The sequence below is a fragment of the Nuphar pumila genome, chromosome 14, assembly GCF_984573655.1.
Source record: "Nuphar pumila chromosome 14, dmNupPumi1.hap1.1, whole genome shotgun sequence".
In the NCBI taxonomy this organism is placed as follows: domain Eukaryota; kingdom Viridiplantae; phylum Streptophyta; class Magnoliopsida; order Nymphaeales; family Nymphaeaceae; genus Nuphar; species Nuphar pumila.
In genome coordinates this window covers 16,681,889-16,704,195 of record NC_143262.1, presented here as the reverse complement: position 1 = coordinate 16,704,195, position 22,307 = coordinate 16,681,889, and the positions used below count along the sequence as shown (strand labels likewise).

The 22,307-nt window shown below is 38.3% G+C and overlaps 1 protein-coding gene across 11 annotated transcripts in view; it reads right to left on the bottom strand.

Annotated features, from left to right (window-relative positions):
* LOC149816510 (DENN (AEX-3) domain-containing protein) overlaps positions 1-18,131 on the bottom strand; it is a 106,723-nt gene extending 88,592 nt beyond the window's left edge. For all 11 annotated transcript variants that reach the window (XR_016427612.1, XR_016427611.1, XM_089987182.1 and 8 more), the window contains exons 1-4: positions 17,983-18,131; positions 16,114-16,475; positions 6,423-6,611; positions 5,244-5,327 (exon numbers count right to left, since the gene is read on the bottom strand). Coding sequence is in view for 9 of the 11 variants with exons in the window: in XM_089987182.1 (XP_089843308.1) it covers positions 5,244-5,327; positions 6,423-6,611; positions 16,114-16,422 (582 nt within the window). In the remaining 2 variants the exon portion in view is untranslated. The remainder of the gene's footprint in view (positions 1-5,243; positions 5,328-6,422; positions 6,612-16,113; positions 16,476-17,982) is intronic.
* Between the last annotated feature and the right edge of the window lie 4,176 nt (positions 18,132-22,307).

Below are 22,307 nucleotides of genomic sequence, written 5' to 3'. Positions count from 1 at the left end.
TGTTCTTGTGTGAATCCCTTGGCTACAAGTCTAGCTTTATACCTTTCGATGCTTCCATCTGGTTTATACTTTATCTTGTATATCGATTTTGACCCAACGACATTTCTATTTAGTGGTCTAGGCACAATCTCCCATGTCCCACATTCATGTAAGGCTTCCATTTCTTCATTCATTGCTTCGACCCATCTTCTAGAACTTACAGCTTGATAGAACATGAGAGGCTCATCCTCTTTATTTATGGACGTCAAGAATAGTTGAAAATCCAATGAAAATTTTTTATAGCTTACCCACCTGTCAAGTGGATGTCGAATCCGTGAGGATCTTCTGATATCCATCATCTGTGAAGCAGGATCAGAAGGATCCGTATCTGTACAAGGAATGGATGAGGGCTCTTTCTCTCGTCGGGTGTATACAACACCCTTATACCTTGTTGGCTCCAAGTTTTGTGTGACAATCTCTTCTGTTTGAGTTGCATTTGCTGATTCTTCATATATCTCCTTTTGACTGCAGTCTGCTGGGCAGTCTTCCTTAGCACTGGAGAAGAGTTCTGACTTTAACCATGGGTAGTATACCTCAACACTCAGACTTGAGTTAACAACATGAAGACTTGAATTAGGCGGCTGATCATCAAAATTCAATTCATCAAAAACTACATTTCTTAATATTTTGACGCGTTTACTCAATGGATCATAACACCTATACCCCTTGTAGTCTTCAGCATATCCCATAAACCTGCATTTTAAGGTTTTGTCTTGAAACTTATGTCTCAATGAGCTATCAATGTGAACATAACAAATAGACCCAAACACACGTAATTCATGATAATCGGGTTGTATGCCAAATAGAGAAAAATATGGTGACTTATTTTCTAAAATGGTTATGAGCAGTCAATTTATCACATGAACTGTGGAATGAAAGGCTTCAGTCCATAGTGCTACAGGAAGATTGCTCCCGTGCATCATGCCCATTCCACTCTCAACAATATGTCGATGCTTCCTCTCAGCAATCCCATTTTGTTGAGGTGTATGTGGGCAAGACACTCTTCTCTTTATCCCATTATGATGAAGAAAACTAACAAAGTCACTAGATGCGAATTCACCTCCTCCATCACACTGGAAATTGAGAATGTTTGTAGAGAAATGGTTCTGAACAAAGGAATGAAATTTCTGAAACAATCCAAAAACTTCTGATTTGTGCTTCATGAAAAATATCCAAGTATAACGTGAATAACTATCAACGAAAATGAGATAATATTTGCTGCCAGAAAGAGAAGCAATTGGAGCACGACCTTAGACATCAGAACATATGACCTCAAAGAGCCTTGAAGCTCTCTTATTAATGGAACTGAATGGCAAAACATGACTCTTACATAAATGACAACTAGAACACTTTATATCAATGACTTCTGAACTCAGACTAGACTTAGGAATGAGATTATTTGAGACAAGTTTTTCAATAAAATGACGACCACAATGACCCAGACGATTATGCCAAAGTCTTGGCTTATTACATTCAGAAATGGCAAACACAAACTCAGAAGGAGCGAGAAATTGATGTTGATGAGGCTTCAAGGATGAGTAGTCAGAATGAACAGAGGAAGGATCTTCTTGAAAGATGTACATGTTGCCCCATCTTTTTCCCTCAGTGAATGTCTTCCTCGTGCGAAGATCCTTAACATAAACAGAAGAGGGAGTAAATTCAACTGAAGCATTAACATCATCAACAAGTTTTGAGACAGAAACAATGTTCTTCTGAATATTAGGAGCATGAATAACATTTGAAAGTTTAAGAGAGGACTTAGACATGGGTATAATGGCATTTCCAATGTGTGAGATAGAATGATGAGAACCGTCTCCCGTGACTATGCTATTCTTACCAACATAAGGAGAGAGATTCAAGAGTTTACCCGCATCACCCGTAACATGAGTCGCTGCTCCGGAATCAACGTACCAAGTGCCTTTATCATTTTGCTTCATATTCAAGCCTGCCAAGGCTGCCAACAACAACTCTTTTACTTCTTCATCCCTCCTAGCCTATGCTTGTGATGCTTTTCCCTTGTTTTGAGGGTTGAACCAACAATTTGCTTTAATATGCCCTTTCTTGTTACATAAAAAACAGGTGGGAATGGGCCTTTGTCCTTGTATATTGGTCGTTGGAAGTATACCACGACCTCCAAAAGTATTTCTCCCGTGGCCTCCCCTTCCTCGAAAGAAATTTCCTCTACCTCTACCTCTACCATAAGTCATTCCTGTGGCCAGCACATCTTGGGTTCCTGAATGTCCATGAATGTCTTCAGAAGATCCTTTCAAAGTCATTTAATATTACAATAGTTTGGCACGAAGGTCTTCAAATTTTGGAAGTTCTGGTAAACATAATAAAGTGATCGTCATAGCATGATAATCTGGCCCCAACCCACTCAAAGTTTGTTGTACCTTATCCTTTTCACTGACGAGACACCCCACAATAGCCAGTTGATCCGTGATGCCTTTCATTTTGTTCAGGTATTCAATAATAAACATGGAATCTTTCTTCAACATTTGAAATTCTCGCTTGAAAAACATGATTCTCACCTCAGAGATCTGCGAATAGGTCTGAACTAGCTTGTCCCACAATTCTTTGGCCGAACAATCATCAGGAATGGCTACAAGAACCTCTTGTGAGAGGGTTGAAGTGATGTATGCCACTAACGATTGATCCCTTTTTATCCAAGTAACATATTCTGGATTCTTGAGAAGAACAGTAGATTGCGCCCCTTTATCGTCCATCTTTTCCTGCGAAGTGAACTCTGGAGGAGGAGGAACCGATCCATCCAGATGACCAGAGACTCCTTATGAACGGAACAATCTGTCTTTTCCAGGTTAAGAAGTTGGAATTATTCAGTTTTTCAGAGACTAGTTGACCGAGAAAGTTGGAGGAGAGACCGGACTGCGGAAGGGGGGAATCCATTTGAGGGGAAAGTAAATTATGATAGAAATCGGCACAGAGATATGAAAGAAATTTATGACAGAGAATAAAGGTTTGACTGGGAATAAAATAATATTCAGATAGAAAAATAAAAGGATGATCATATATACTATTTCAGAACTATGTAAGGCACACAGTAGATATGGAGGCAAATAATGAAGAACTCGTGTGGACAGAAGAAACGAGAAGGGACAGATCTGAAATAACCAGCAGGTATGAAGAACAAACAGGGAAGCTCAGCTTTTGCGTGATACAGGGGAAGGTGAATCAGATTCACGTGCCTGAGCAAATCACGTGAAGAGTTAGAAAGTAAAGCGAGAGAAGAAGGGGCAGGTTCACGTGATTAGGCAAATCGCGTGAAAGAATAGGACTCGAATCCACTAGAAAAGAGAAGAGGAAGAATCGTTAACTTGACAGAAAAGAAAAATAGGAAGATAGTTGGAAACAGAATCCAATAGGTAACAGCAGACTGAATATGATTCAGATCTGCGATAGAAGATATAAAAGAGAGGAGGAAGAATCGTTAACTTGACAGAAAAGAAAAGGAGAATAACCTGTAGGAGAGAAAATCGACTTTTCATGTTGACAGAGTGAAGCCGAGACAGCTCTTTACACCCAGAAGTTTTCACGTTGACAGAGTGAAGCCGAGACAACTCTTTACACCCAGAAGTCACGCTACTCTGATACCATATTAGAAAAGGAAGTCTTCACGTTCAGCTGTGTAGGAAAAGAAAGAACAAAATAACGAAAGAAGGGGCTGCAGGAAAAAAAGACGTCAGAGTCACAGTCTGCGTCTATCAATGTATTAATATATTGAATACAAGATTTTAGGGTACGAAAATACCCTCTAACAATATCTTAAATTACATTACATAATAACTGGACATTGACCCGGTTCAGTACATGGATCGGGTCGGGTCCTGTACATACAGAAGTTGGGTCCAAGACCCAATAACGACTTCTTTTCACTTTTCACCATCCAAAACTGAATTTGAATCAGTTTAGCCAACATCCAATTAGTCGGATCTGGTATTGTCTACATCCAATCCGAATCTCAACCGCTTACATCCCTAGTGTCATTGCAATATAATCAACTTGTGAACTCAATCTAGGCACTACATCTTGTTTCTTGCTTTGAGACAAAACTAAATTTCTCTTAATAAATGCACCTATCATGATATAAATCTTATATCTTTCAAAGAACCAGTCCAACCTGCATCTGCACACACTTCTTTATTACAATGAGGACTTATTTTTCAATATTTCTTTTTAAGTGGCTTAACACTCTAAATGTGGCTTGCATGTGAGGATTGCTCAGCCTCCATACATTGGTTCAACACATTTAGGTTTGTCCAGCAAAGTAGCGGTGAAGCAAAAAAGTTTTTCAAGTAGTCTTTCATACTTTTGTCTTTGAGTCCTCCATTAATCACAGAAAGTCTATGATTTTGCTCCTCAGAACCATCAAGGGGCATCCGTCTTAATATTCTAGTCTCCTTCAGAAAAGTACTTTTCTGTTTTAACATCATAATTCCTGAATACTATGCAATTGCTCTAATGATCTTCTACAAACACTCCTGAGGTTGTCAAAGAAGTCAATCCATATATTTAGTCTTATTGGCATACTTTATGAAAACTGAAAACATCTTTTTTGAAAGTAGTTACCTTGCACAGGACAGACAAAACAATTGAACCATGAGCAAAGAGAACCTCAAAAGCTCCTACAAGGAAGATATTAAAGGTTTCAAATATTCAAGAATGCTTGACCAAATCTAAATCAAGATAGTTGCATGGTTGATCAGGCTTATAATGTCACATTTGTAAATAAAAATCTCCTTGTCATTTCCTGCTGGTTTCCTCTGTACAGGTAAAGCAGGCATACTAGAAAATTTAGCATCACTCATTAATCTAAACTACATTAGGATTAAGTATAAATGGCACTTCTTCTCATACTCCACAAGAACCAACAGTATCATTTCATAGTTGATCATTACGAGAAAATCTAACATAAAAACATGCATACAAAACATGGCATCTTGTAATTGATGCATTGCTACTATCATTAGCACAAAGATGCTATATCCTAGGTTAGTCTGATAGGCAGAAAAAAGCTTGAAGAGATAAATTACCTATAGAAAGACACAAGTAGGAAAAGAAGTTAGATCCTGTTAAATTAAATAGGAATTTGAAATAGAAATAAGCAGCCAGCAACGTTGTAAGGTAAAAGCAGTTAGGTTCAACTGTATGGAAAAGAAACAACTAATACAGTATCACTTCCATACCTCAACTCCTGCAGGAAAGCAGAAAGAGAGTAGATCCTTACACTTCAGAGGAAGCTGTTTCTCTGGAGGATATACAAATAGAACCTGAAATAAGAAATGAACATAATCATCAATTTTCTCATATACATTACACTTTCAATAGCAACATGCTCATAATTGAGAAATACACACACAGCATTAGCTGATTTCCTTTACAAATAAGGACAACACTTGCGACTTAACCCCTAACAGGTTATGATATAATAGGGATCACACTGCATCAAAATTACAGCTTATACCATTAAGGCTTTTTTTGACATTAAAAAATAAAAAATATAAAACTTATAAGATCGGCCATAATGGCATCCAGATGCAAAATTACCAACACCTCTGGTGTTAATACAAATGAAGATGACCAAACACCCTTCCAGTCTAACAGTAAAACACACTAGAAAGAGGGAGGGGTGTAACACAAAAAAGTTCTAGAGAGAGAGAGAAAGAGAGTGTGTGCCCTCATACTCAAAGTTCAATTGGTTAGAGATTTTCATAAAAACATCTTTTCCTGCAATCCATCTCAACTCAGAGCACGAATATATATATATGTGTGTGTGTGTGTGTGTGTGTGTGTGTGTGTGTGTGTGGTTAACTAGAAACCAATTCATCAACATCCAAATTAACTCAATATTACCAATGTGTGTGTGCGTGTATGTGTGTGTGGAAAGCTGCCCACACATTTTGAACACTTTATATTCAGCACATTGATTAAATAAAAGAAAAAAAGCATCCCAAACATATTAATTGCTACATTTATTCTCCCGCACTTGTCTTGAAACATTGGAAAGTTACATAAGAATATCCATTAGGACAGGCTGTTCATCGCCTCTTTAAGGGGCTGTACGTGTATTTGTGCATATGTGTGTGTATAAAAGGTTTACAGATCCAACTAAGCAACAAAACAATAATCACATCTATGATGAGCCATGAAACAAACAAACAAAATGACATAATGAATGGGCCAACAATCTTCATATAAGAAACATGAAACACTTGAAGAATCACAAACAGAAACAATCATCATGACATAACGCATGGATCAACAATCTTCAAATAAGAAACACGAACCACTTCAGTGAATCTTCAAAACTGCAACAATGTCTTCATAGTTACAATAATTTTATAATCATCGATAAGCTAGAAAACCTGAGGATCAAGTTTAGGCTTGTCTTGAAAATCATTGTGTTGATTAAATACACTTCTTATTTTTCCGAAGCCATCACTATTCTTCTCCGACAGCATCATTTGAAGTGAACGACCGTCTGAGTTTGGATGAAGACCAACAACAACCATGCTCTCAAATAGCCTTGATGGCTCTTTCAGGCACTTCTGATCCTGCACGATATTAATGTGGTCAAAGTATATCAGTGTAAACATCCTTCACTAAATCAGTGAAACAAAACAAAGACCAGCCATCAACCAAAGAAAAAAAATAGTGTCCCAGGGAAGAACTAAAGAATCAATAGGGTAAGAAGAAACAGCATTGTAATATTGTATGCCCAAGTGTTAGCATGCAACTGTGTTTGGTCCATCCTTAACAGCTGCTCTATAAATATTTGAAACGCCACAAATAACCCAGGATGTGAAATGGCCAAAAAAAGGTCAAAGCAAGCACTGCCTCCTAGCAAGGGAAGTAGCAGTTGGACGTTGCTTGAGGTACATCATTCTATTGTAATTAGTGCAGAAGTAAACTGTTAGGGCATAAAGCAAGCTTGAACACAAAAATAAGATGGAGTTGGAAAAAGTTATTCCAGATATCAATTAAGTAGTTTCCATACATGTTAACACAACAATTGACAACATCATTTCTAATGAGCTAGATTTATTATGCACTATAATAAAGACATGATAATAGTGGACGCAGATTCCAGAATATAATTTATAACCAAGATATATTCAAACAAGAATAGGAATTTATACCTACAACAACAACAACTACTACGCCTTCATCCCAAAACAATTGGGGTCGGCGATATGAACCAAAAAAGAAAATCATTCTGGGTCCTCCACATGAATCCTTCTCCTCCAATCATTTCTATCCAATGCCATGTCCTCGGTGAGGTTCAAAGCATTCATATCCTTTCCTATCATCTCCATCCAAGTCTTCTTAGGCCTACCCCAACCTCTTTTAACCAATATATTTTGCCATTTCTCCATCCTTCTAACTGGAGCATTATTAGGCCTTCGCCGAATATGCCCAAACCACCGTAAACGATTTTCTCTCATCTTATTTTCAATGGATGAAATGCCTACCTTCTTACATATCTCCTTGTTTTGAATCTTATCTTTTATTGTATTTTCAGACATCCATCGAAGCATATGCATTTCAGCTACACTCATTTTTTGAATATGATGTCTCTTTGCAGACCAGCATTCCGTACCATATAGTAAAGCGGTCCTAATTGTCGTCCTATAAAACTTTCCCTTCAACCGCAATGGCATTTTACGATCGCACAACACTCCAGTTGCACTTTTCCATTTCATCCACCCAACCTTTTGATAGAATTTCATTTGCACCTACATTAAGAGACAAACAGAGAAAGAGAGGGAGAGAAAGAGAGACGAGAAGAGAAAACCAATAGGGGGCAACTGCGGCTGTCACGATTTCTGCTTATCAGAAATCGTGACCTAATGCTTTGTATAAATGCACTTAAGTGTACATGGGTCGGGTCGGGTCGGATCTAATGTAATATCCGAACCCAAAAAAAATACACTTAAAATTTTACACTAATACATAAAATGGAATGAACTCGGTTCTGGTATAGGATCCAGACCCGAAACACTAAACACCTTTTTCACCCCTCCTCAAGTTGATCATGGTTATGAACCATGCACAACTTGCCTTTGAGGGTCCAAAAACGATCCTTTGTTAATCCTTTCGTAAATAGGTCCGCAACTTGTTGTTCAGTATTGACGAACTCAGGCTCAATCTCTTTTTCTTCAACTTTCTGTCTCACAAAGTGTTGGTCAATCTCAATGTGCTTAGCACGACTTTGATGTACTGGATTGAATGACATGTTAATAGCACTTTGGTTGTCACATAGAAAGGTAGTATGGGAGATCTTTTCTCCTACTTCAGTCAGTCGATGTCTGATCCAGGTGACTTCGACAGTAGCAGCAGCCATAGATCTATACTCAGTCTCAGTACTTGATCTAGCGATAGCTTTTTGTTTCATACTGCTCCAAGAGACTAAATTTCTTCCAATGAAGACACAATATCCTGATGTAGATCTTCGTTCATCAGGATCCCCAACCCAGTCTGCATCACAATATACAGTGAGTCCATGCTCATCTTTGCCATATGACTGTGGTGAGTATGTCAATCCATCCCTAATAGTCTCTTTCAGATATCTAAGGATCCTCTTGACAACTTTCATATGTCCAGTAGTGGCGCATGCATAAATTGAGATACTAGATTGACTGAATAAACAATATCTGGTCTAGTGAAGGTCAGATACTGTAACATTCCTATTATGCTTCGATACATGGTGGGGTCATCACACAAATCTCCATCATGGACACTAAGTTTTTGATGCAGCACACTCGGAGTTCCCAAAGGTTTGTAGTCTTTCATACCTGCCTTGCGGAGAACATCTACGGTGTACTTGTGTTGAGTGAGTATCAAGCCATGAGTTTGAGTATCAACTTCTACACCAAGAAAATAATGTAGAGTTCCAAGATCTTTCATTTTGAACCTCTGACCTAGTAAGTTTTTCACTTCTTGGATATAGACCACAGAGTTTCCTGTGATAACAATATCATCAACATAAATTAATAATAGAGTGGTCACAGTCTGGCTTCTGAAAAAAAACAATGAGTGGTCCAGCATGGAACGCGAAAATCCATGTTTCTGAATCTCTAGTGAGAAGCTATCAAACCAAGAGCGAGATGCATGCTTCAGACCATAGATAGCTCTCTTTAACCTGCACACATGGGTTTTACAATTTTGTTCTTGATATCCAGGGGGTTGCTCCATATACACTTCCTCCTTCAAGTCCCCATGCAAGAAGGCATTCTTTACATCAAGCTGACTCAACTTCCACTCATGTTCAACAGCCAAAGATATAATAATCCGAATTGTTCCCATTCTTACAACCGGACTAAAAGTCTCATCATAGTCTTGCCCTGCTTCTTGAGTGAATCCTTTTGCTACGAGCCTTGCCTTGTATCGCTCAATAGTTCCATCTGACTTGTACTTTATCTTGTAGACCCATTTACATCCAACAACATTTTTGTCAGGCGGTCTGGGAACGACTTCCCAAGTTCCACATTCATGCAAAGCTTGCATTTCATCATTCATGGCTTCTACCCACTTGGTAGAAGTGGTTGCCTGGTAGTACATAGTGGGCTCATCTTCTTTATTGAGAGCAGTTAAAAACAATTGAAGATCCAAAGAGAAGTTGTTATAGCTGACCCACCTGTCAATGGGATGTCGTATGCGGCTCGATTTTCTGATCTCAGGAGTGTGAGAAGGGGTCGAATTGCTGACTGAAGCATGATCCGAATGGCTTGATGTCATCGGTCTTTGTCTAGAATAGACAATGCCTTTGTATCTGCCAGGTATTTTTTTTGAATTCTGTGACCCCGACGTCTTAGTGTTTTCAGACATCTCTTCTTCTTGTTGCACGCAACCTGGTGAACATGCTTCGCTGGAGCTAGCAAAAAGTTCTGAACTCAACCAAGGATAGTAAACTTCAGTTGGTATATTCGTTGCATCTGCTTTGTCATCAAAATTTTGTTCATCAAAGACAACATTTCTTGATATTCTGATACGTTTGTTGGTGGGATCATAACACCTATATCCCTTGTAGTCATCTGCGTATCCCACAAACCTACACTTCTGGGCTTTGTCTTGAAACTTGTTTCTCAGAGACCGATCAACATGCACATAGCAAACACATCCAAAAACACGCAGATCATGATAACTAGAATGAGCTCCAAAGAGACAGTGATAAGGAGACTTGTTTTCCAGAATGACCATCGGCAATCTATTTATCACATGCACGGCAGAATGAAAGGCTTTTGTACATAGGTTGGTGGGGAGATTGTTGTCATGAAGCATACTCATGGCACTTTCAACGATATGTCTATGTTTTCGTTCAGCAATCCCATTTTGTTGAGGAGTGTGAGGGCAGGACCCCCTTCTTCCTATTCCATTATCTCGAAGAAAAGAAATAAAATCATGGGATGAAAATTCCCCACCTCCATCACATTGGAAAAACTGAATGGACTCAGAAAATTGGTTTTTGACCAAAGAAAAGAAATTTTGAAACAAATAGAAGACTTCTGACTTATTTTTTATGAAATATATCCAAGTGTATCGAGAATAGCTATCAACAAAGATTAGATAATATATGCTTCCAGACCCAGAGACAATTGGGGCGGGTCCCCACACATCAAAACAAATGATCTCAAAAGGTTTTGAAGCTCTCTTATTAATTGAATGGAAAGGCAATACATGACTCTTGCATAAAAGGCAACTGGAACATTTATGATTGCTCCCATCCCCTTTAAGACTTTCTTTTGGAATGAGATTATTAAAAACAAGTTTCTCAATAAAATGACTCCCATAATGCCCTAACCTACTATGCCATAAGAATGGCTTATTGCATTCAGAGATACTAAAAACACTAGCAGAAGAGGAGGAACATGACTATGATGAAGGCTTCGAAATCAGGTGAGAAGGGCGAACATCACGACATGGAGCTTCTTCAAAGACATACATGTTGCCTCGTCTCTTTCCTTCAGCGAATGTTTTCCTCATGCGTAGGTCCTTGACCTGCACAGAGAAGAGAGTGAATTCAACTGAAGCATTATTATCATCAATAAGTTTAGAGACGGAGACAATATTTTTCTTAATGTCAGGGGCATGAAGAACGTCAGAAAGAGTAAGAGTGGAATGTGACATGGGGATGACAGTCTTTCCAACATGGGAAACAGGATGGTGGGATCCATCTCCAGTGACAATCTTACTTTTCCAAAATAAGGAATAGGATTAGAAATTTTACCTGCATCGCCTGTCACATGAGTCGCTGCCCCGGAATCGACAAGCCAAGTACCTTCATCATTCTGCTTCAATTTTAACTCTGACAAGGCAGATATCAGCAAATCTTTAATCTCTCCACTGTCTCTGGCATTTGTGAACTTTCTCTTGATTTCTATCTGCTCTTTCCTTTATTCTCTGGATTATGCCAACAGTTCGCCTTGAAATGTCCCTTTTTGTTACAAAGGAAGCAGGTAGGGATGGATCTTGTTCCCTGCGCATGAGTAAACGTGTTTGGAGTGGGAAGTAAACCACGCCCTCCGTGTCCACTTCGCCCTTGTCCTCCTCGTCCTCGTCATCTACCATAGGTCACTCCTGTAGCAAAAACTTCTTGAGAATTTGAATGATTATGAGTTTCTTCAGAGAATTTCTTCAGAGTCATTTCATATTAGATCAATTTGGCTCGTAGCTCATCAAAGGTAGGAAGAACAGGGAGACACAATAGTGAAGTGACTATCATATTGTAGTCAGATCCCAATCCACTCAGAGTTTGTTGCACCATGTCACTGTCACTAACGGCACACCCTATAACTGCAAGTTGATCTGTGATGGTCTTCATCTTGTTCAAATATTCCATGATGGTCGTGGAATCTTTCCTTAACAACTGAAATTCTCTTTTTAGAAAAACTACTCTTGCTTGAGAAACCTGTGAATACGTCTGAACTAGTCGTTCCCAGAGTTGTAAAGTTGTACAATTGTCAGGAATGGCAAGAATGATCTCTTAAGACAGGGTGGATGTGATGTATGCAACAACTGACTGGTCTTTTCTTTCCCAATTGAGAAATTCAGCATTTTTGACATACACGATTGAACTCGCCCCTTTATCATTTTTTTCTTCTCTCTGGCTAAATTCTGGTGGAACTGAAGTGGTTCCATCCAGGTGACCTAAGAGACCTTGACTCCTTATGAAAAGAATAATCTGCCTCTTCCAGATCAAGAAATTTGAGGTATTCAACTTCTCAGAAACAAGCTGGTTGAGAAAACTTAAAGAAAGATTTGATTGGGGGTGGTAGGGATCCATAGAGAATAAGAATCAACAGACAAAAAAAGTTCAACCTTCTCCCAACACCTTTTTTTTTGTTGTTGTCTGAGAATCACAGACTGTTAAAATCAGAAAATGAAGAAACTTTGGCCTTTCTGTGCACCAAAAAGGGGCTTGCGTGAAAAGATAATCACACGTTAAGAAATAATCTCACGTTAAGAAACCCCTCCTTTGACTGTTTCAGCAAAGGGAAATCAAGAATAATAATGTGCAGCAGAGCACAAGGAATCAAAGGGAAACACTATAACATTCGAATATGCAGAGAGACTTTGGAAAAGATAGAATGGAAAAGGGAATCAAACGATTAATAGAAACAAATTTAATATCTCACATGAATCAGTTCACGAGTTCACGTGAAGAGTCGTTAACCCACGATCTGGGAGAAGACCGATGTTTCACGTGAACCAGTTCACGTGAAATGCAATTAATCCACGATCTGGATTCACGTGAATAGAGTTCCCGTGAATCACATATTCACAAAGATGTAACTCACGTGAGGTATGAGTACACAGGAAGATTCAGAAAGGGGGGAAGAAAAGAGACGAAGGAGAAAGAAAAACAGAAAGAAAATGAGAAGCGAAAAACCTCAAATTTTTTTATCGTTATCACGAGCCAGAGTTCCTTTTTTTGCCTCTAGAAGGATCTATGCTCTGATACCATGATAGAATTTCATCTGCACCGGCATTAAGAGAGAAAACAAAGAAAGAGAGGGAGAGAGAGAGAGAGAAGAGAAGAGAAAACCAAAAGGGGGCAATTGCGGCTGTCACGATTTATGCTTATCAGAAATCGTGACCTAATGCTTTGTATATATGCACTTAAGTGTACATGGGTCGGGTCGGGTGTAATGTAATATCCGAACCCAAAAAAAATACACTACACTTAAAATTTTACACTAATACATAAAATGGAATCAACTCGGGTCTGGTATAGGATCCAGACCCGAAACACTATACACCTTTTTCACCTTTATCCTATGGTTTACATCTCCATCAATTTCTCCATCCTTTTGAATGATAGATCTCAAATATTTGAAATAGTCATCCACCGATATTTCTTGTTGCCAAGCTTCACTACACTCTCATCAATACTGCGTTGCTTACTAAACCGACATTCCATATATTTTGTCTTATTCTTACTCAACGTAAAACCTCTTGCTTCCAATGTTTGTCTCCATAATTCTAACTTAGCATTAACCCCAGCTCTAGACTCATCAATCAAAACAATATCATCAGCAAACAACATACAGCACGGCACATTTTCTTGAATTGTTTTCGTAAGCTCATCCATCACTATAGCAAATAGGATAGCAAATAGGAAAGGGTTAAATGTAGATCCTTGTTGTAACCCAACTGTTATAGGAAACTTGTTTGTCACCCCTCTACAAGTGTGGACATTGGTTACTACTCCTTTGTACATATCTTTAATTATACTAATGTACTTGAGAGAAACACCTTTCTTCATCATTGTCCATCAGAGAACATCCCTAGGTACTCTATCCTATGCCTTCTCTAAATCAATAAAAAACATATGCAAATCTTTGTTTCTCTCTCTATATCTTTCAATAAGTTGTCTAAGAAGATGTATAGCTTTCATAGTTGATCTTCCAGGCATAAAACCAAATTGATTCTCCGATATCATGACAACCTTCCTCAACCTATGCTCAATCACCCTCTTCCAAAGTTTCATAGTATGACTCATGAGTTTTATACCACGATAGTTTGTGCAATCTTGTATGTCACCCTTATTCTTATATAGAGGCACCAAAATACTCTTCCTACACTCGTTAGGCATCTTATTTGTCCGCCAAATCTTGTTAAAAAGATTTGTCAACCATTCTAAATCACTCTCACCCAAGCATTTCCAAGCCTCGATAGGTATACCATCTGGTCCAACTGTCTTTCTTGATTTCATTTTCTTGAACTTATACCTAAGAAATGTAAAATAATTTAACCAAAGAAAAGCAATACTTGGCTGACAGAAAATCAAAAAATCAAGCAAAAACTCTGGCAGTGCCATGTGTATAGTGGTAGAAATATTTGAATAATTAACAGCAAAGATGGACACTTTTTCGAAAACATCCTCCAGGCCTTTAGATAAGGTTATGGTTGGTGAGCCGAACCGAATAGGGCATGTTTGGGCTTGGCTCGTTTACCAGTAGACCGAGCTGGTGACTCAGCTCGAGTTCATGTTCAGCTGAGCTCAAGCTCGGCCCGTTCCTGAACGAGGCGAGTCGAACATGAGTTAGCTCATATAAAAAAAATCTATATTATTTATACATGGTGTAAGAAAATGAGGATCTTCAACGAAAGCACAAATGCTTGTAATATGTGTCTATTGAACCACAAAAGGGCATAAATGAGAGAACTCAAAAGAGAAAATAATAAACTTTATTTCATTCACATGAAATGCTTAAAAAGCATTGTTACAAAAGAGAGGGAAGTCACCCCTATTTATACATAATGAGACGGAGAGAGAGAAGCTTTAGAGAACTCATAGAGAGTCGTTGGAGCTAGTCCTCCAACGGCTCTAATTGTAGTCGTTGGACTAGCTCCAACGGCTATAACAATTAGTAAAGATCTAATTGGATCTTGACTAGTTTTGAGTATAGTTCAAATTGAACTAGACAACAACAACAACAACAACAACAACAACTACGCCTTCATCCCAAAACAATTGGGGTCAGCGATATGAACCAAAAAAGAAATTCATTTTGGGTCTTCCACATGAATCCTTTTCCTCCAATCATTTCTATCCAACGCCATGTCCTCGGTGAGGTTCAAATTGAACTAGACAAAACTAAAAAATACAAAAAGAAGAAAAATAAAAATAAATAAATAAAATAGTATATATTAAAATATTATATTATTATATTATATATAATTACATTTATGTGTACACTTTTTAACACATGGAATATATAAATTTTCTATATAGTAAAGTTAATATATATATATATGTATATATATATATATATTATTAAACTTAATAGTTCATATTTTACATGTGTATTTTCCATGCATCCTTCTCTTTATATATATAATTTTTTGCATCCTTTTCTTTATATATTACACTTAAAATATATATCACATTAAAAAAATAATTATCTATATGAGGTCACTCAAGCAGAACACCCTGTGTTCGGGCTCAACTCGTTTAAGTTCAACAAGCTGCTCGTGGCTCGGCTTGGTAGCTCTTTTTATATCACGCATAAAAATACATATTTTTTTTATCTATACAAGCTCACCTGAGCCGAGCCGAACACCCTGTGTTAAGGCTCAACCCATTTAAGCTAAAGGAGCCGATCATGAACAAGCTCATGATGAGCCAAACCAAGCTGAGTCACAAGCTGTTCCAGCTCATTTACCAGCGTTACATATGGTAGCAGAAAACCGTCAGACTTTGTTCACTGAGATGACTGCAATGTCATTCATTATTTTCTTTAAAAGATATTCACATTACGAAATTTTGCCCCTCCTTTTTCTTTTTTGGCTAGGCGAAGGGAAAAAACCCCACTGCCAACCACACATTGGCAGGCCTCCAGTTGGTAAAATGCTGAAGGTCCCCTCTGAGTACACCCATCTTCAACCTTGTGGTAACGCTGTGGGTTTTGAACTCGTGGCATCCCGTCAACTTGGTGTCATTCACAAGTCGGCCCTACCAGATGAGGGGATTCAGATGCATTTCCTCTTTCATAATTCTTAGCAAAAAAAATTACAGACTATGAAGAAACAAATAGTATGAAAACCACTCACCGATGACTGAAGCTGAAACCTTGCCCACTGACGTTTTTGGCTGGTAAGGACTTCAGGATTGTATGCCCCTTGCTTCACTTCATGTTGAGGTGAAAACCCTTTTAAAGCTTTTGTCACTTGGTGCTGTATTTTCTGAAGTTGGTTACTGCCATTGTCATCTTTACATGAATAAACTACAGAAGGACGTGGAGACCGAACGGAAGCTGCTGCAGTAGCAGCAGCAATGACAACTTTTGCAACATCCTCTGTGGTTTGCATAAGAAAAGAGTCACTCCAACTTGGGCTCTCAGAATCTTCATTCTCCGTCATATTAGATGTGAACCTTCTTATACCATTAACAATGTCATGGTTTTATATCACCGCTGTGTAATGGACAAGACAAAGAACATCAATGTAAAGGAATGCAACAAAATAGACATCCCAAGAGCACCAAAGTAATAAACACGGAAACTTTGAGAGGAGGAAACCTCAAATTCTTAATAAAACACCACGTAAGGTCTAGTAAAACGACGCAACAATCTTGAACATTTTCCCTTGTAACTAATTGGCATAGCTCCTGCTAAAACAAGCAGGTCATAGACAACAACATATGAAGGTAAAGAATGTCCAACTGATCAAAAATCACCTTATGAAGAGTATCGGAATCAAGATCCAGAAACCAAGCAAAGATAAGCTCTATTTAGAAAGTCAAAAGTGTCGAATGTCAATATAAGCCAATGAAAAGTTCTTCTAAGCAAAAGAAATTTTGTCATGCCTAGCCAACCAAACCTACGTGTGAACCCTAAGATTTAGAATGGACGTAGTTAATCCTGCGTCCAGATGAATTGAATCAATAACGCTTCTATTTTAAATGGGTTAGGTTTCAATAATCGAAACAATGCCGATGTGAGCATGAACTGACCATGGATTTAGTGATGGATCCAAATTAGGATTTAGGAAACAACTCCGAATGAATGTTTAGAATAAAGCAATCAGTTTGAGAACCAGCATGGGTCCTCAAGCAAACAAAGATAAAGGTTCATGATGAAGAAACCAAATCAGCAAATGGAATTCCTCACTCTCCCATAATCTGACCCATATCTGAGATACCCCAATGCTTAGACGAGTTTTGGAACAGGTTAGTATGGACGATTGATCGTTCAAAGAACTTTATTAAGTACCCACAAAAAAATCTACACTGAAGCAGCTGCCAAGATCATGGTCATGATCACGGAAGTGAAATCCCTGTGTATACACACATTTCAATATCCAAGATTCGATCATTTTAACTCAATCGAACTGGAGAGAAGAGATGCATCTTTCGTTATCACAAAGGGAATCAATTTCGGTAAGAACTTGCTTTCTTGCACAACCAAAAGACAGAGATGACAATCACATCATAACAACCTTTCCAAGAACCACAAACTAATCGATGCAATTAAGAATCGGAAGAGAGAGAGAGAGAGAGAGATTTTCAATAACGAACAAGTTCCTGAAGCTTCCTAAACGCAACCATGATCGTAAAGCCACGCGACGCAGATCGGCGAATTAACAAACTTTCGAAACCTAAAATTGAGCAGCTCGGAAAAAGAAGCGCAGCATCATTGACTCTGTCAATCAAACCCCAAACTCCTCGAACAGAAAGGGATAAAACAAGGAATCAAATACAATCAAATCAGCACGATCGTTCTATAAGTAATCCAGCATGTTTAAACAATTTCTTAGAAAAAACTTTTCAGAAAAAAGACTAACAGCAACATGCTGTCAAAATTGATTCATAAGGATTGAAGAGATCGAAGAACGAAAAGCTATGAGAAGAAACAGGGAGAACATGATGAATTAACAATTAATACTCCGGAATTTCAAATGAGAGAAAAAGGAGGTTATTACCTTTCATGAGTCGATAAAGAGGCCCGAGAACAATCAACTCATTCACACGATTGAGGAAACTTGGAGAAACGGAAATAGATCAATCAGAGCCTCTGGGGAAAAAGGGGGATTAAAATGAAAGAAAAAATAACATCGCATGCCTCGAATGTGCAGGCGCATAGAGAGAGACGTTCATTTGTAGGCAACGTCGAAGACGTTCCTCAGGGGCGCCGTTTTCGTGACTGAAATGCCACTATTCTTTCAACGAAACAACGTACCGTTTGTTGGAAACATTGCTGGAAATTTTTACGTTTTTTCGATGCCCTTATTGTCCTTTGACAGATTTGTCGCTAACTATGGTTTTATTTTAAAGGCAAGCTGAGGTACCATTGAGTTTTGAAACTGCAACGACCCAACACAAGGTGACGTGCACTAGCTGCTTCTACCAGACAAGCGGAGCCCTCGTTGGTGGCTAACTAAAAATATAAATTGAAGCATGAAAGAATAATTATACCCATGTGGCAGGATCAGTTAGTGCACGTCACCTTGCGTTGGGACATTGCAAGTTCGAACCCCAAATGGTTATGGTTGTATAACTGGTAAGGGTCTGTCGTTGGTCGAATTTGTCCCTACAGCAAATATTCATGGCCCTAAAAAAGCCCTTGCTAAGGTTGTTTTTACCAGCGACTCACCGAGGTGGTATCTCATGTGCTTAGCAGGGTCCTGTGTCAAGCTGAAGGCCTAGGATCGAATCCCTCTCCCACATGAAGCGGCTGTTGTCCTGTTAGGGGTTACCCCATCACTTATACAGCCATACTATCCTGAGCCTTAATACAAGGTGACGTGCACTCACTGCTCCTACCCCATTGGTTTATGAGTAATGTGTTACTATTGCTCTATAAGTTAACTCAATTTGTCTGACTCGAGTCTCAACCCTACTCCACTATAGACAGCGTGACCTGCAAGTAAGTAAGGGTGTCAACGGGTAAGGATTAGTCCCAAACCAGACTTAGATCAGATTTTTGGGTATGGTATCAAGTTTGGATCTGTCACTAATTCATAATTTCAGTCAAGCATTTATGTATTTTAAGATTGGGCAAGTCCGGGCCATGAGCTTTTCTTCAAACACGTGCCCGTTAAAAACCAGGCCAAAACTCAGCCCGTTAGTAAATGGGATGGGCCATTGACTGAGCCAGCCCGATCCATTTAGTGGGTCGAGCCGGCCCGATGCCCACTCCTACTGCCAAGGTGCACAATAGATCCTAAGCATTTTATTGGTAGATTCATACCTATCTCGAATATGGCCAATGAGAAGAGGATTTTCCATGCCTTCAATGTTGTTTGAGTCGTATCTGACCTGAATTGGTTTTCAAAAATGATTTGGAGAATTAGTCGATTCAGACCCTAAACCGAATCGGCCAATTTTTAACCAAACGGATGACAGGTGTTAGTAAATATTAAAAAATATTGTAATTCATTTTTTAAAGTATTAAAAAACTAACCAATGAGCTCGTTGCAAATGGATTTTTGGCCAATACATTAAGAAGCAGCCTGAGTCGGCCTTTTGCAATGGTACTGACAACAATGCTGGGCTGAAATATTGTACACAAGCCAAGTTGAGTTGCCCCAAGGGTGTGTGTCTGTGTGTGGTGGTGGTGGTGGTGGTGGGAGAGAGGGTTGGCATAGTGGGGTGGGGTCTTCACTGTTAGACGGGTAGTTAAGGTTCGATTTTCATGGGTGTCGCCCCTCGGCGCAAGCCAATGTGCAGCATAGGTCTTGGAAGTAGGGGTCTTAGCATTGGAGTTTTACGCTGCTGGCGCGACGACGGTAAGTATGACAGGCTGAGCACGACCAGGTCCTTGTATCGGGGTGCAGTTTCTTTGGGTTATAAATTAAAACAAAAAGCCAAGTTGAGCTTGAGTCAGAGTTGTTCAAGATCAAGTTGGGCCGAGCACGAGCTTGATCCATAGATCTTGATTCTTGAGCTCGTGGAAATTGTCTCAATGGAAATTGCAAAATGTCATGGTGGAAACGCATTGTTTTTTTTCGTGAAAACATTTTAAAAGATTATATACATCTTTTTAGGATCATTCGGTATTGAACTAAATGCACATTATTGATGTCATTAGATCGTTAGGTACATATCAGTTATAGCAATTATGCCTATTAATAATTACCTATTAATAACCGGTCCACGCTGACATTATTTTAATGAAATACCTACCTTTTTTCGACTAACCTTTTTGAAGAAGATTTTTTTATTGTCCAATTTTTGTGAAAACCAACAAAAACAAACCATTCATTAAGTGTGCCAGTTGACTGTTAAAATTACGTTTTTTACTTTCATTTGACAAAATTTCTACTTTTATTTAAATTCAATAACTGTCTCTCATTATTAAGGAAATTAAGTTAAAATTGAAAGCCATTTTATAGAAGTTACAGATGCCAGCGGGGTGCTGAGATGAGGCGCCATATCAAATCTCGCTGGTGCACAGGTGTTTCGGTAGCTTTCAGAGGTGGGCCAAGAAAAATGGCTTTCAGAGGTGGGCCAAGAAAAATTGAAAGCCATTTTTCTTGCTTCGGTGAAGGTTTCTCATCATAAAAAAAAATGAAACGAAAATTATAGCATAGAAAAGGCCTTACAACTAGGGGGTGAACACCAGGACGGGTACCTGACGCAGGATGGTCTAGTTTTGGGCTTAATATGCTAGCCCAAAGCTCAATAATTCTCTGGCCTAGTGCGTCCAGAGTAGTGCAAGGGTCAGGTCCTCTTAGGGATGAACGATTGTCAAACCGCATGCTAAATAGGTTTTCAGCTTCTCCAGTATTTTTTTATGCAGTTTTAACCCTATAAATGTGTTGGGCATGGTCGATTTACTAAGCATCCACACTTGGATCATGTGTTTTCAATGAAAAAATGATCTTTGGAGCCTCTAAAATTTACAAAGATTTTGGACCGTGGATTTTCAAACTTTATAAAAACTCACCCATGTGTTGGAATGAAAGGTTTCAATAGTTGATCCCTTTAAAATCAAGTACATAGATCACATCTGTACGGTCAGAATTTAAAATTAAAATAAAATAAATCCTGAAAAACCCATCTCTCTCTCTCTCTCTCTCTCTCTCTCTCTCTCTCTCTCTATATATATATATATATATATATATATATATATATATATATATATATATATATATATATATATATATATATATATATATCGGGTGCGCACAAGCTTGTGCGTTTGTACGTGTGGGGGAAGGGGCTCATGGAACATCTACTCCAATCAAATAAAAGCTTTAAATTTTTAAAATTTTGAGTTGTTTTTATTGATCAGACCCTATAGATAAGACCTCCAAGCAATTTTTTAGTGGAAAATAAGTTTTTGATCACTACATGTAGATTCTTTAAGATCTTATATATTTCATGACTTGAAAAACATATTTTTATGTCTAAAAAACATGGTATAATTCATGATTTCTACCAAATAAATTATATTGATTACATCTATAAGTTGTTATTGAAAAGATGCAACCAACTATGATTTCTAGTAGTTGTTAGTAAGTGCCCCAATAGCTGTATTAGAGACGGACGTTATCCATCGTTAATCTGTCGCTAACGTGTTTAGCAACGGATAGCGTCCATCGCATAACCCTAGTCGCTAAACTGCGATAAAATTTATTTGTCGACAATCTGTCACTACTTAGTGACGAATTAGCGATGGATCATATCCGTCATGAATTCATCGCTAAATAGAGACTAATTTGGTTATGCGATGAAATTTAATTCGTCGCTACTCTGAAACGAGGGATACATATCTGTCGCTAATGTTCGTCGCCAATTTGGCGACGAACATTAGCAATGACTTAAATTCAGTCGCAAACTAACGACTGATTTAGATTGGCGAAGGAGTAGCGACGGATAATATCCATCGCTAATTTTTAAAAAAATATTTTTTTTTTAATATTCTGAAACTCGAAAAAAAATTCTCGTTATACAATTCATATAACCTGCTTAAAAAAAACAAAGTACACATAAAAAATACATATACAGGTGAAACAAATTTAACACAAGTTCTAAGTTAAACAACTTTAACAACAAAATACAGTCTTTGCCAAGTTATAATTAGTTACAAGTACGTCAAACAAACTAAACACATGAATCTAATCCTCGCCAAGGTTCTAGGCATCATCCTCTTTATTTTCCCAATTTGCCCCTCCCTCCATGCCTCCATCAGCTCCTCTACGCTGATCATCTCCAGCATCCAACAAGAAAACTAAAATGTTAGTATTTATAAACAAAATATAATGAAATAAATTATATGCAATGCACCTAATCTAATGCAATA